The sequence below is a fragment of the Triturus cristatus genome, chromosome 8 (genome assembly GCF_964204655.1).
Source record: "Triturus cristatus chromosome 8, aTriCri1.1, whole genome shotgun sequence".
In the NCBI taxonomy this organism is placed as follows: domain Eukaryota; kingdom Metazoa; phylum Chordata; class Amphibia; order Caudata; family Salamandridae; genus Triturus; species Triturus cristatus.
In genome coordinates this window covers 251,224,574-251,240,006 of record NC_140591.1, presented here as the reverse complement: position 1 = coordinate 251,240,006, position 15,433 = coordinate 251,224,574, and the positions used below count along the sequence as shown (strand labels likewise).

The window sequence follows — 15,433 nt, the reverse complement described above, 5'->3', positions numbered from 1 at the left end:
TTCAAGGCTTTGAAGCAATATATGAGTCTAGGTGGAGCTGGCAATCAGGAAACATGGCGCGCCCCCCAATTATATATCTCCAAGATCGTGGCAAGAGAGAGTGAGGGATAAACATTTTTTTCTGATCTGCGATATGGTGGAGTAGCAAAAATGTGTCTTTGAGCATATGCAAATTTAATAAGATTTGGGTGTGCACAAAATCCATTGCACATCTCCCAACAGTATTTCACAAGCATATCTGCTCAGGCATAGAATTTGTGCACGAGGCATGCCACGGTATGTAGAAGGCTCTGATGGTGCATTGAAATCTGGACCAAGCACACCTTCCATTCCCCTAAGGGAGTCCCACACTGGTGCAGGAATGCTGCAGCAAAAGGCACAATGGAGGCATAGGACAGAAATGTCCCACGTCTGCATTGCAGACCAACACTCCACCGCTCAGTATATGAATGAGTGGCTGAGTACAATATTACAAGGTATTTGTGCCATGAGTTCACTATTGGAACCACAATAGAAGTGTACTCTTGATTTAGGAGTTTTGGCCCGAATCTCAATGCATGTTAAAGTAAGAGACTAGGGTCATCTGCTCTTTTATGCATTTGCTATGTGTCACTTGGGTGCAGGGAGGACGAGGTCTACTGATGTCCTCTGGACGCATATCAACCTTGGAGGCAGAGTAGCATGGACTGGTCTTGCATGTCATTGAAAGAATTACATTTCATGTAAATGAAGAACTGCCCTTAAGAAAAAACTCAGAAGCAACTTCTCCATCTAAGCGCCCAGAATATGGAGCCACCGGCTCCTCACATCAGCCTTCTCCAATCACTCCTGCTGTTCAGAGAAGATCTGAAGACCTGTGTTTCTGTGACTCTGGACCAGTGATGAAGAAGCGTTCCCAGCAGGCATGCAGGGTGATCAGCAGAGGAAGACTGCTGTAGGTACAATAATCTGTCATTTTTGAAGGGATATGATAGTCTTGCCATGACCTTATTAAAAAATATGACCAATTATTGTTGCTCTAACTGAGAAATAGTGAGCCAGTGGCAACCTCCATTTACTGTCCTCAAGCCCAATGTGCAAAATTACTGCTATTTTAAATGTGCTGTTTTCAGAAGTTCCATTGCAAATCTTTTTATGTAAAATAAATTCACAGATATGACTTTTGCTCCTTATTCTCAGGTTCTTCTGGCGCCAGCACCCTCAAATGACGGACGTTGAATTAGTACTAATAAGGAATTTCTGGCCAGAGCTTCCGAGCAAGATTGATGCTGCATATGAGTACCCTGAGAAGGATCTGATATACATTTTCCGAGGTCAGTTTGTTTCTTATATATAATGTAGGAAATAAACTGAATTTTCCAGTTTCGATTAAATAAGTATTTTGAGCACTCCTTTCGATATATTCACATCCTTTTAAATCCTTGGATTTGTTGAAAGAATTCACAAATAAAAAAATGTTTTCTGTTTATGGACTAACCATACAACTCTCAGACCATTTAGATATCTGTGTCCTAGCACACTATGGGGCCTATCAGCAAGGCCCGCAATAAAGTTATCGCCGCTTTAGTGTCCGTTTTCACGTGTTCCCATGCCTCAGCGCTGGTTTCTCTAACGCCCATCTTTACATCGCCAATGAGATGCAAAGTGGGCGTACCCTGCCAAACTAATGTGGAGAATGTCGCAAACCGACATATCTCCAATTATCAAGGAAATAGCTAACCTGCTTAACGATTATAAAAGTAGCGCTAACCGCGCTTAACGCAGGTTTCTTTATGCCTGCTTACAATCTGACTTAGCCATTATATCCAATCGGAGGTGGATTATATGGCTAAGTCCACCCTGCCCTATCAGCAACGTATCGCCTGTCACTATGCGATCGCACATTTTGCAGCTATCTCTTGGATTCTTATTGCTTTGGAGATAAGCGTTGCTGATAGCGCGCTATCTCCGCAATAAAATCCAGCGATACCGGCGATATTTATCCTTACGCTAAGCGCGCTTAGGGATAATTATCGCCGGCTGTTGCTGATATGCCCCCCTGTCACAAAATGTGTATTTTATTATTTTCTTTATTTAACTTCATGTTAAGTTACAGAGCATCATGTGAAGGCAGTAAAACTCCTTAACAGATATAAACAACATATCTATTGCACACAGTAGTAGGATGAGCGTAATACAGTAAATGCATTCATTGAACAAATAATATTGAGTCAAATAAACAATTGTCTCAAAAAGTATCCCCTAGGCATATTGGTGTGGACAAGTAAAAAGGACCTGATTATAGAAAACATTGCATGAGCACACAGCCTACACTGGCGAATTAACTCAATATTGGACTGGTCCCAAAGCAAACCACAAAGTTTAACAAGATCCACTGCTCACTTCGGGTTCAAAATTAATGCGCACCTAAAATTGCATTATACTTGTTTGTACATGCATGTGCGGTACTTCTGATATTTTAAATTATAAAAATAAATTTGGTCTGCTTCAAAACCTTTAACTGTGATATCTCCAACGTTTTAATGAAGTTATTGAGAAATAACTAGGGGAGAGGATGTGGCCTAACAGCTAGAGCGATCAACCTCAAAGCTGGGGAAGCGAGTTTGAGTCTCGGCAAGGACTCTCAACATCCTGTGATTCTGGGTAAATCACTTAATTGCCATGTACCTAAATATGAATGTGTCCGTCTGTAATACAACTGGTGCTCATGTAAAGCGCTCTGAAATCTTCGGGTCGAGTTTGCGCTATATGAAACTTGAGAAATAAGTAGGGGAGAGGAGGTGTCCTAACGGCTAGAGTGATCAACCTCGAAGCTGGGGAAGCAGGTTTGGGTCAACATCCTGTGATTCTGGGTAAATCACTTAATTTCCACGTACCTATAAATGAATGTGTCCATCTGTAACGCAACTGGTGCTCATGTAAAGCGCTTTGATACCTTCGGGTCGAGTTTGCGCTATATGAAACTCTAAAGAAAAAGGAAAAAAAGACATTCGTAAAACATATTCTGGAAAAGAAAGTCCATGTTTTGAAAATGCCACTGCTAACATTTGATTCAAAGCATTCACTGGAGTATTATCAGTCATTTCACCGGGTGGAGAATGATAAACTCTGCACCATTAGCGAAGGTTTTTGCAAGCCCCTATGACTAATCCACATCTATATAAATAACCTCGATAAGGAGGCTTGGTCTATCAGACAAACACACTTTCCATAGTTTGTATTTTACTTTAGAAGAACTGGTCAATGCTGTAATGGTTGGAGACTCCAATCTATAAAGGGGCACAGCAGGGAATTTTAGCCAAGTGTTCTTAAAATCTGAAGTAAGACCAGGAAAATCGAATTGTCCCACTGTTAAAATCACTGCTGTGTGCATATATGTTTTATTTGTGTAGCACAAACCTAACCAAAATGGCAGCAGAGCTCTGTACAGAGTAAAAGGCAAGTAAACAGTCAGACTTTAATTTTGTAGAATTAGGGCGGACAGCACATTCATTCTGGCACATTAACTTGCACTATAGGCGCGTCTCTCTATCTGTCATCATGCATTTTATAAACTGGTGTGGGATGAGGTTCCTTTTTAGTTGCCCTTGCTTTGTTCACAGGGATCAAGGACAGTTAGTCAGTGAATCGAGAGCTTTGCAGGGACGACATTAGCACCAAGCAGAATATTTCTCGACCTGAAGTATGATTTGAATAGTAGGCAGCTAAAATGATCCCTTTCTCACTTCTTCAGGACATTTGACCATCACGTGGAGTTACTCTCCCCTTGTGTCTCCAACTGCTTCAATAGCTAGTTTTAATTATTTAATACACTTACCAAGTTAAGCAGGCGATGGAATGCCGCAGAAGTGGAACTTATGATACATTCAAACACGCACCCTAAAGACCACTAAAAGTGAGAATCCATTTAAATTGCATGCATCATTCACAAGCGTCTCAACCTCGGCCTTCCCGGCTTGTTTAAGGAATTACTGTGCCTCACTGGAGAACTAAGCGAGGACAGAAGTAAGCCTAGTACTCTCCTGTAAATTCTGATAATGTAAAAATCCAAGACAATAAATTAGTAATTCTCCCGCCAACACCAAGACTCTGGAACAATATACCAGAAGAACTGAGACTTATGCCTAATGAGCTGTCCTTCCTGAAAACACCGAAAGATGCATCAGTTTGCAGCACATATCATGCCTAGCGCTGCTCCTGCCTCCTCCTAATTACCTCCACCAAGCTTCTTCTGGTTGTTTGTTTTGATTTATATGAAGTTCTAAAATGTATTAGTGCATATACTTTACCACCGAAGTTGCTTCCCCTTGTCTTTTGCAGCCTTTTTAGTGTATTGCCCTAGCTGTATGCAAAGTGCTCCATTGCCCTTGCGGCTAGGTCCAACCATTAAACATACCATAAATCTATACATGATAGACTGTGTAAAATGTGGTCGTGAAATTCAAAAATGCATAAACCGCGAAGTGCCTGTCTAGCCAGATTTCACCTGACCTTGGTGGTCAGTGCTGCCTCAGTGTACATATTCGATATTCCCAAACTTAAGCCTGCGTGTGTATCCGGAAGGATTCTGATGTCAAGAGCCTACTAAGGGAGCTGTAGGAAGAATACGCTTGAAAAAAAATTCCCCTCTGGCCGTAACATTGCAATCAACCTAACATGTCAAGGGTCAGATTTAGACACGTGGTCGCATCGATGTCATGCATTTACCAGGTGGATGGAGTCACTTTTGGTCATCTGCCTAGCCAAGGAGGGGAGGGAGGGTCAGAGTGGGACTGGGGTACCTAGAAGTGGGACATAATAAATTAGCTGCAAAGGACACAGAAGAGGGATTGTTAGAAATCTGTTCTAGAGGCAGGATCCAGGATCCTTGACCATGGAATGAGATGCCTCCAAATCATGTATATGTGGATGAAGAAGGAGTTAGTAGAGTGGTATCATCCAGTTGAGAGCTTGGATATGGGTCAAGAAGATTGTGGAGCCAGTGGAGGGTGTGATGTGCTTGTAGAGCAGCTATCTCATAATGAACCAGCCTACAAAGTTCTGAACTGTGTAGGTATGAGACCCTTTTACCTGGAAACCATATGTACAAGGGATTACACTTATCCAAACTGGATATTTCGACCAGGAGGATCAATGTGATGCTGTGAGAAAGCTGGTAAGAAGTAGAAGCCCGATATCGGTTGAAGTCGTGGACCACATTTTGATCTGGACACCTCACTCCCTTGAAGAACAAAGAAGAGGCTACATTCAAACAGGACCGATAAGTTGCATAACATCTTTTCCGTGAGGCAAAATGAAAATGTGTAAGGTACTCAACTCACCTGGTAGGGTGCGGAAAATAAGTATTCGAGACACTAAGGAGAAGCCAGTTTTGATTCCTACAGTACTGGACATGTTTCAGCTAGATCACCCCTTGGTGTCGCTGACAAACCTGCAATAGTCAGTATTGCACCGTGTTCCCTCAGTGTAGTCACTGAGCAGTGCTAAGTTTCACTCTTACAAAGTACACCAAGAGATACATTCTATATCCACACAATAACATAGGGGCATATGTATCAACCGAATTTTTAATCGCAAACGCTGCGATTCGCAAAAAACAGCGTTTGCGATTAAAAATTCGCAAAACGGGATGTATGAGGCAAATTCTCATCGCAAATTTAAGGAATCGCTAATTTAGCGATTTCTTAATTTTGCGTAAGCATTTAAGAAATCGCAAATTACCACCAACTTCTAGTTGGTGGTAATTTGCGATTTCTGTTAAAAATGCACTTTTGGGAATTTTACAAAGTGCCACGTGGCGCACATAAATGCCCTTAGGGCATGTATGTGCGCCATATGCACACACATGCTCATTTCAGGGGTGCATCAGGGTGTCATCATGACACCCTTGCACCTTTGAAATTATTCTCAAATTGCGATTAGCAAATTGCGAATTGCAATTTGAGAATTACTTCCCATGCATTCCTATGGGTCTCCTGGCCCATAGAAATGAATGGGAAGGTATTCCTTAATTGCGATTTCGCAATTTGCTAATCGCAATTAAGGAATTTTAAGAAATCGCAAAAGTTTTGCGATTTTTTAAATACATCCCGTTTTGCAATTCTCAAATAGCGATTCTTTAACCCCTTCAGTGCCACGCCCTTTCCCCCTCCTGTGCCGGGCGTTAAATTAGTGGGTGGGGTTCATGACGAGATAGTCTCATCATGGGCACAGCGCAACCGTGCTCCATGACGAGACTATCTCGTCATGGGCACAGAAGAGGTTAAAAATCGCTATTTGAGAATCGCAAATGGAGATGTTGATACATATGCCCCATAATGTCTTATTTAGCGATTTTATTTGATTTCCATAGTGCAGCATTTTATTAAATGTCTGGAAGAACTAACTACATATTAATGCACTTACTGTTTTTGTAATTTATGGATCAGGAAGAAAATTTTGGGCTCTCAACGGATATGACATTCTGGCAGATTACCCCAAGAAAATCCAGGAACTGGGATTTCCAAAGTCACTGAGGACAATTGATGCTGCAGTTTATAATCGCGCCATGGGCAAGACACTCTTCTTTACTGGAGAAAAGTACTGGAGGTATGTTGTCTCTTCAAAAATAGAGGTTGAAATCAAGTGGGTGAAATCAGGTTAATCTCTGAAGCAGGCTGTAAATATTTTTAAAAAACTGCATATGCCCATAGGGCCATTATAGGGCCATCATGCATCAGGGAAGCATCTGGGAAGCAGTCAATGACCATCCCGGGACGGCCGATGGCTCCACTGATACCTGCCCCTCAGAGTGGTCAGTAAGAGATCCCACTGGGCTCATTCCATAGATTTAGATTTGCGAATAATGCATTGTGAATTGTGACCAACCCCATGCAAAATAATAAAGTGAGCCCGAAGCAGTCCACTGTGTGAGGCCCATTTACCCTGCACTAGATATAGCCCAGGGCAAATGTTCAGGAAGTTACATAGACTTATATGGCCGTTCTTCTGTGAATCCTTCCCCTAATCTCCGTCAAAGAGGTTGCACAGTAATACTTTTCAAAGGACTGCCTAACAAAGACCCCCACTACGCATCGAATATTATTGATACTAATTGCTCTTGAAAAGTGCTGCAGCCCATGGCATCCATTTTCACTGAGTAATTTATGTGCTCCTGCGTGGCTTCTGGATGGTGGAAAATCCTGTTAGATTGGCACCACCTGCGTGATTTCTGCCAAGCACTCAGGCAGAGCAGCGATCCTAACAGTGAACGTCACAAGATGATTCTATGACGTCAGGGACTCGGTATCCATTCCAGTTTTTCTTGTTAAAGCAGTTGTAATCTTGAAACGTAGAGGCTTATTTACAAGCCCCTTGCGCCGCCGATGCATCACTTTTAATAATGGAAAAGCGACGCACCAGCTGCGTAAGGGGCTTGTAAATAAGCCCAGTAGTCTAACCGCTTCAATTAACCTGCGCCAGGACTATACCCCCAGAATGCAGTGGATGGTTACTGAATGCCCAGGATTGGACCAGTGTGTCCCAGATGACACAGTCATCTTGTAACCTTACCCATAATTTAAAGAAAAGAAGAGTGCTTTGTTTCCACAAGTCATTTGTCATGTATTAACATTTTTAATTAATTGTTCTCTTGTTTGCACCCAAGCTTTGATGAAGAGAAGCAAACTGTGGAAAAAGGCTACCCCAGATTCATAGCAGATGACTTTCCAGGAATTGGCGAGAAGGTAGATGCAGCTTATCAGAGAAATGGTAAGTTACTTTAAGAGTTTTAAAATTGTTGATTTGCTTGTTTAAAATCCAGCGCCCAATCGTTGACCACTCTAAGGGCCTGATTACGAGTCTGGCGGGCCGAGAACCACCAGCCTCGTGGGGCACGGGGGTGGAAGTCCAGCCACTGCTGCAACGGCCATCTGATGGCCCATTACAACTTTGGTGGTCGGACCGCCATTGCACTGCTGCAACAGTCCTGCGGTGGTCAGGGGCTCACAATATGCTGGTGGTACCGCTGGGGCACTGCCATGCATATTATGAGTTTCAGGACCACCAGCGGTGTCATGGAGGTTCTTCCTTCATGAAACTGCTGGCAGTCAAGAATCTAAAGGGGCCCGACAGGGACCCCCTGCCCCATGCATGGGGGTGCATGCAGGGGGCATATGATGTGCCCCCTGTGTGCATGCAGCCCCAGTTGCAGCATGGCATGGACTTCACAGTCCATGCCGTTCTGGAACAAGCTGTGGCGGTGCCCTTCTAAGTCATACATAGGTGTCTTTAGAAGGCACCGCTGCAGGACTGCCAAGCCGCCTGCCAGACCAATATGGCAGGCAGGTGGTGGCCCTGTTTGGCGGTTGGGTGGCGTCCCTCTCCTGGACCGCCGAACTCGTAATTGGGCCCTTAATCTTTTCATAACTCATGGCTGGTGTGCTATACTGTTACGGCTGCTACAGAGGGACTATTGTTTCCGTACTGATATCGGCTGTGCTCTGGTGGCACAATGTTCTACTCTTCTTCATGACCCTTCAACACTTTCTGCTGACAGTGGTTTGTACAAAGTAACAAGGCCTGGGGAACTCTTCAGCGACTCTGGGGTCTCACTCCTTCATATTGGCAGGAGCGTGCTCTAAAATAAGCCAGAGCATTACTGGGGAGTCAAGGATAGGAGGCTTCTTTTTCTTACCAAAAATCTCTACATAGCACCAGAGTGTTTGTAGGTTGGCAAGTCTGTCTATTTCTGTTCCTCATTATGAACGGCCCAGTGCTCGGGTCGACATTTATCACACCCGATGAAATCTGGCACCACTGAGGCCGGAGCTCATCAGGAGCAATGAATACCACCCTATTATGAATTGGTCCTCGATAATTGGTAATGGGGAATAACATGCACGTTTTAGGGCTTACCACACCAAAATCCATATGCTCTGATAATTACTACTGCTAACATTTCGTGTGGACAACTGTGTGAGTGCAGTGCTAGCTGCCAAACTCATAAACCCAGTGTCCGGTAACTGTAGTTACTGCAAACACGGGCATTATCCAAGCCACTCTTAATCAGGGGCACTTTTTACTTGTCTATACAATTCTATAACATAATTATCATTTAAATATTCCACATTAATTGCTTCGAGGTTCACTGACATTACATGTGACTCTGGCTGCGATATCGCAGTGCTCGGTAGCCTGATAACACAATGTGCTCATCTGTCTCCATAATATATAGTAAAAAGGCTCTAGGTTTTTGCATCGCGATGGCCCAGGCAACCACACGTACAAAATATTTCCATAACTTCATATATATAGCACTAAATATTACCCAACTCAATACTACTTGATATATAGTTTATAAGGATGGAAGGCTCAGGTAGCTCCCTTGCAGGCCACATGCAGAACTCAGCAGCAATTGCTTAATTCATTGAACTATTTTACTGTCCTGCGATCTGATATTGTGCAGTTACAGGTAAGGCATTCCATGGGTAACAAGACAATGGGAGCATACAATGAGATTGCTCTATTTGACTACAGTGTCGCTGTAGACTGACAGCTTGTTGATTACTTCTCATGTTCCTTTTACTTCAAGCCTGAATAATCTACTACATGGGTTCTTAACCTGTGGTATGGTACCCCTGTGGGTCTGCGAAGCCTAAACAGGGGGACTGCAACGCCACAGAAAATGAAGCAACATGTAAATTTAAACATTTTAAAACATTCTGTAAATTTGACATAATTTTAAATTGGAGGCTGAAAATTAAGGGGCAGATTTATGATAACTGGCGCATCCCTGCATATCAGCAGGGATGCACCAGTTATTATGCCCCACAGCTGCGCCACCATGGATGCGCCGCATTTATAATGCTGCGCACCATGGGGCAAAAACGGCACAGATGCGTGACGCATCTGTGCCGTAAAAGTGGCGCATTGCTGGAGTTGCGTCGCAAGCGCGACGCAGCTCCAGCAATGCTCTGGGGGGCCCTATCTTCACAATGCTGCGTCAATCCTTACGCCTGCTTCAAGCAGGCGCAGGGTTTTGACGCAGCATGGGCCTAAAAGTGACTGAGTGAAATCTTGTAGATTTCACTCAGCCACTTTTAGGAGGCGTTCCTGCACCAGAACGCCCCCACCTGCCCTGGAATGCCTACATGTGGCACAGGGCTTTAGAACGTGACGCATCTCGCAGATGCGTCACGTTGTAAATACCCCGCACCATGGCGCAGGATTTGCGCCGCTGCTGCGTCACAAAAGTGACACAACGGCGGCGCAAAAGTGGCACAAGTGCAACATAAATCTGCCCCTAAGTTAGAATCCTCAAATTGATTTGTGGGAGCAGTGCAGGTGTATCAAACAGAATATAGTAAGGACCAGAGGGCTTCAATAGGTCGATTGCGAGCTACCAGTAGCTTGCAGACTGCCACAGAGTAGCTCGCACATAGCTGCAAGGTGACAGGATGATGCAGCCTACATTTTTGTGAACAATTCGATCTTTACTTCTTTTTCTCTTTTTTTCTTGCTCTCCTTCCTTCTTTCTTTTTTATGTCTCCTTTGTTGTGCATTTTTTCAGTTTCTTTCTTTCTTTTTTCTTCTTGTGTTTATTTACTTCTTGCTATTTTCTCTCCTTTTCAGTTTTTTCATTTATACTTCTTCTTCTCTCCTCCTCCATCTTGCCTTATTTTGTTTCTTTCTTATGTTATTCTTTTATCTCTTCTTTAATTCTATTTATTTCACCTCTTTTTCTCTGCTTTGTTCTGTTTCTCTCTAATTCTTTCTTCATCACCTTTCTTTCTCTCAATAATTCTTTCCTTGGTTCTTTCATTCTTTCTTGTGTCCATCCCTTTCTTTCATCCTACTTTCTCCTTTAATTTTTCCTTTCCTATTTCTAGATTTCTTTCCATTTTATCTTTCTTTCTGTGTTTTTTTTTCTACTTCTTTCCATCTTTTCTTTCAGTCTTATCTTCTTTCTCTGTCTTCATCTTTTGTCCTCTGTTACTCTTTCTATCTTTCTCTCTTTTCATTTACTTATTGTACATTTTCCTTTCTTTTTCTCTATTCTTTCTCATCTGATATTCTTTTCTCCACATCCCTCTTTTCTATTTCTTTCATATTTCTGTTTTCTTCTACTTTCTTAACTTTTCTATCCCTCATTTCTCTCTCTCATTTTATCTTTCCTTACTTTCCATCCTTTTCTTGTTTTCTTTATCTTTTTCTTCTGTCATGCTCTTCCTTCTTTCTTTTTCTACTTCTTACTTTGTTATTCTTTCTTTTTTCCTTTCCTTTCATTCGTACATTTCACTGTTCCTTTCATTGTTCTTTCTCTTTCATTTTATTTTTAATTTCCTTTTTATTTCTTTTCTTTCTTTTGCTCCTTTCTCTGTTCATTTATGTCCTCACTCTTTTGCTCCTTTTGTTCTTTCTTTCCATGTATCTTTCTGCATCTTTCTTTTCCAAGTTCCTTTCTTTTTCTCTCATTCTCTCATTTTTTCCTTTCTGTCTCTTTCTCTGCCTCTCCTTTTTTCTCTCAAGTTCTCTGTTTTTGTTTCGCTCTCTTTCTATTTCCCCTGTTTGCTGTCTAAAGGGCAAATGGACAAAACTGATTCTCAGGGACCTCAAATGTAAACCTTTTGCAATACAGTTCTTTTATGATTAATACTGTATACTTCCTGTGTCAGGATTGGGGTACCCTATTGGTAGTGTTTGAGGTATTTGGCCTCTGTGTACATTTATCCATTCCTTATATCAGTCAGTAGCACATGACAGTTTTCAATGATGAGTAGTAGCTCTCACTATAGATAGGAAAGGTTGGAGAACCCTGCTATGGAACATGAGTGGATTCAACTGAATTTAGAAAACCTCCATCTTTCCCATTACATTTTAAAATGTGATTTCTTTTTATATTTGTTTGTGACTAAAATAAAATATTTCATTATGTGTGTATTTGTTTGATGAATGCTTGTTTCTGTACATTTCGCATATTGTTTTACGACTTAAATCATCGAAAATTCTTAGGCCAGGGTCCCCAGCTTCCAGTAATGATTCAGCGGGGATACCCAGATTCCAATAATGATTCATTCGGCATCCCGGGTTTCAGTAATGATTGAATGAGGTTCCACAGTAGTCAAAAGTTTAAGAACCACTTCTCTACTATGTATCCATCATTGTCTTTTCCTTTATAACCCATTCAAAGACAATTTGTTATTGATTCTGAATTCGCGTTGCATATGTGCTTACAGCCTGACTCATGTGATTTGTGTTTTCTATAGGTTACATCTACTTCTTCAGCGGATCACTGCAGTTTGAATACAGCACCTGGAGTAACAAAGTCATTCGTGTTTTGAAAACGAACTCAATATTATGGTGCTGAACGCCACGTGATTTTGTATGTCGCCCTTTTCCAGGTGTGGAGCAGTCTGTGGTATGCAGGGAGTACTGCCCCGGGCACAGAGCTCCATCAGAGACAGGCCGGGGTCAGTGGATATAAGGGAGGCTCAGGTTAGCCATCATGACATCAGTGTGTAAATATTTTTCAACTTTTTTCATTTTTATCAGTCTGGAACTGATGTTATTTAATAGAAAAACAGAGACAAGGTGAACAATGAATTCAACACGGTTTACAAACTGTCAAACCAAAGAGCAGAACTTTATTAATTTATATATTTTTGATTAGGCTTTCTGTAGGTAGGTGTCATGGAAATGTATTTTTGTTAAAAATTTGAGGAGGAATGCAGTTTAAAATTTCAAATTCTGACTTCAGCTTTTATTTTCAAAGCAATACTTTATTTCGCTTGCTCCATTTCTTTGGATTTTAACAAAGCCACCAGTGGCCTCTGCAGCAATCCGCTAATCCGTCAGAAGTGTGTCACACAAAATCTTTGACCCTTAACTGTTTCACCCACAGCCTTTGACCCATAACTCTTTTGTACACAGCCTTTGACCCCTAACTGTTTTGCACACAGCCTCTGACCCTTAACTGTTTCACATACAGCCTTTGACCTTTACCTGTTTCGCCCACAGCCTTTGACCCTTAACTGTTTCGCCCACACCCTATGACCCTTAGAGATACAGATAAGGCTAATCAGTTCTATAAGGAACAAGGCGACTCAATGCTAGCTGTTTAATAACCTTTACTTTACAATGTTACCCCTTAAGTACTCGGCCAAAATTGTATTATTTCATTGTTTTTAAATGAATCTGATGAAAAAAGCTGATGAGTAACCGACTGAGGATTTTTTTCATTGGATTTCACTTTTAAAAGTGCATTTCCAAGGTTAATAAATTCCAACTGCTGACTGCCTTATTCACTAAATTTTTCTCTTTTTCTCTTTTTAATAAGGGGAGAGCGCTAAACACCCACATCTCTTTCTCTTGTCATTCGTCCTCTTTGATTAACCCAACTTCCTCTCCTCTTCTTAATGATCTGTTCCTCTTCATCTGGCGACCCACCGAATCCACTCATCACACTGCCACCCACTCATTGAAGTAGTCCCAACCTCGCCTCCGGCTCTGTGGCATTATTTTATTCTTTCAAGGAAAAGATAATTTTGTTCTTGTGCTATCCCCTTGGTTGCCCCTTTTCACCTCTGTATTCCTACTCTTATTTTTCTCTCTTTTTATAACTAAAACTTTTATTTCATGTCATGCTTTTTATTTAGTTTCATTTTTGTGTCTTGATCCAGGATTCATGCATCCGTACTGTAGTCATGTCTTTCACCAATATATTGAGTTCCATCAAGTTAACATAAGTCAACTCTACTTTTAGTCAGATGGGAGTTTTATGAGCCTGGCTTTGTTAGACTAATATTCTCTGACTTGGTTATCCTTCAGACTCACACATTCCTCTGGTAGTATGAGACATGCAATAATGCCAGCATTACTTCCATTGCTTTAAATCTCTCCATTTGTAAACAGACCTATATGTCCGCGTCACTATAATGTGCCTATAGGGCAGCATTAAGGATCTTTCATATTTATTTATTCCCAGGAATGCAATCTCTCGATTCGAATTGGAACGTGCTCTAATATGAGCACCTTGCTTCCATACAGAATGTGATGCCATAATTGTAACCACTAGCTAAATGCCATGCATTATTTGTAAAATGTGCAACGGGGCTCTATTTTGATCTAGGAAAAATTTGTTATTAGTCTTTATTTTTCAGGCCTTCGCCTTGTTTAATTAGATAAATAGGGTTTTAGCTAGCTAGATATCTACAGGAAGGTTTAGAATCTGGGGCACAGGTAAGAAGTGCACTGCAAAAAGCCCGGTTAGTTATATTGCTGTTGAGACTTGAGTGAGTGGTAGAATTCTGCAGTACCAGTGCTTACTGATTCCACACAGAGCTGAACTTTCACAGTGCAAATATGTATTCTCTTAATACTGTACTGCACAAAATATTATTGGCCACTCAGATGAAAGCTGGCAGCATTTTGAGGTCCAGTAACTCTTGGGCAAGTTAACACAGCGTGTTCCTGAAGATTTTAAGCCACCAGCAAGATGTCAGCAGAATGGTTTTCTTTTTATGTGTATATGGAACAAAAACACAACAGTCCCTCAAGGGTGTAAAGGCTAATTCTTAACATGGTTTTCTACTTGTGAACTGGGCGGGTAACCCACATTGTCTAGGCTTGTTGTCCATGCTGTGACATAGTAAATGCTTATTCTTTGACAATAAAGTTTTTTTACATTAAAAAATGTGATGTTTCTTCTTCCATGTATGTATGTATGGTTGTGTATATTATGAGTGTATATGTGTTTGTGCATGTATTGATAATTCTAAAATGCAAAACCAAAGTCTTGGAGGTGGAACTTGCAAGTGAAGTGAAAGAATACTGCCACTACTTTCCATTCCAGCCTCCAGCCTCTATCCAAAGAATTTCTTTCTGGGTTGGGAGAGGAGCTAGAAATGAGGATGGAAGGGGCATTTTCCCTATCGCCTCAGCCAGAAATCAGAATGAGAGGAGAGGGTGACAGCAGCTGAGAGCACAGATCACTTCTACAAGCTTTTCCGCCATTGACCGTTTTCTCCAGTCCTCACTGGAGGACCTAGGGCATGAACGAGTCCCGAATTATGCAGGTGTTCTAAACTTGTAACTAGGTTAGACAGCCACATGTGGCGAAGTAGTAGGGTTATTTACAAGTCAGGCTACTAGGCACTGGGATGAGCTTGCAAATTTTTTTGTAGAGTTTTATATAGCGCAAACTAGACCTGAAGGTATCAGAGAGCTTTACATGAGCACCAGTTACATTACAGATGGACACGTTCATTTTTGTTAGGCACAGGGAGATTACGTGATTTGACCAGAATCACAGAATGTGGAGCATCCCTGCCGAGACTTCAACCCGGTTCTCCAGCTCTGAGTTCGACCGCCCTAGCCGTTAGGCCATTGCCTTCTGGGCTGTAGAAATTATGAGTAGGCTTAATGAAATCTTGGAATTCTACTTCCGGGAACTGGG

The 15,433-nt window shown here is 41.8% G+C and overlaps 1 protein-coding gene across 1 annotated transcript in view; it reads left to right on the top strand.

The window, feature by feature from the left end:
- LOC146801934 (collagenase 3-like) overlaps positions 1-14,661 on the top strand; it is a 33,342-nt gene extending 18,681 nt beyond the window's left edge. The window contains exons 7-10 of the mRNA XM_085621456.1: positions 1,180-1,313; positions 6,429-6,588; positions 7,646-7,749; positions 12,246-14,661. Of these exons, the coding sequence (XP_085477582.1) occupies positions 1,180-1,313; positions 6,429-6,588; positions 7,646-7,749; positions 12,246-12,346 (499 nt within the window). The 3' untranslated portion in view covers positions 12,347-14,661. The remainder of the gene's footprint in view (positions 1-1,179; positions 1,314-6,428; positions 6,589-7,645; positions 7,750-12,245) is intronic.
- The last annotated feature ends 772 nt before the right edge of the window (positions 14,662-15,433 follow it).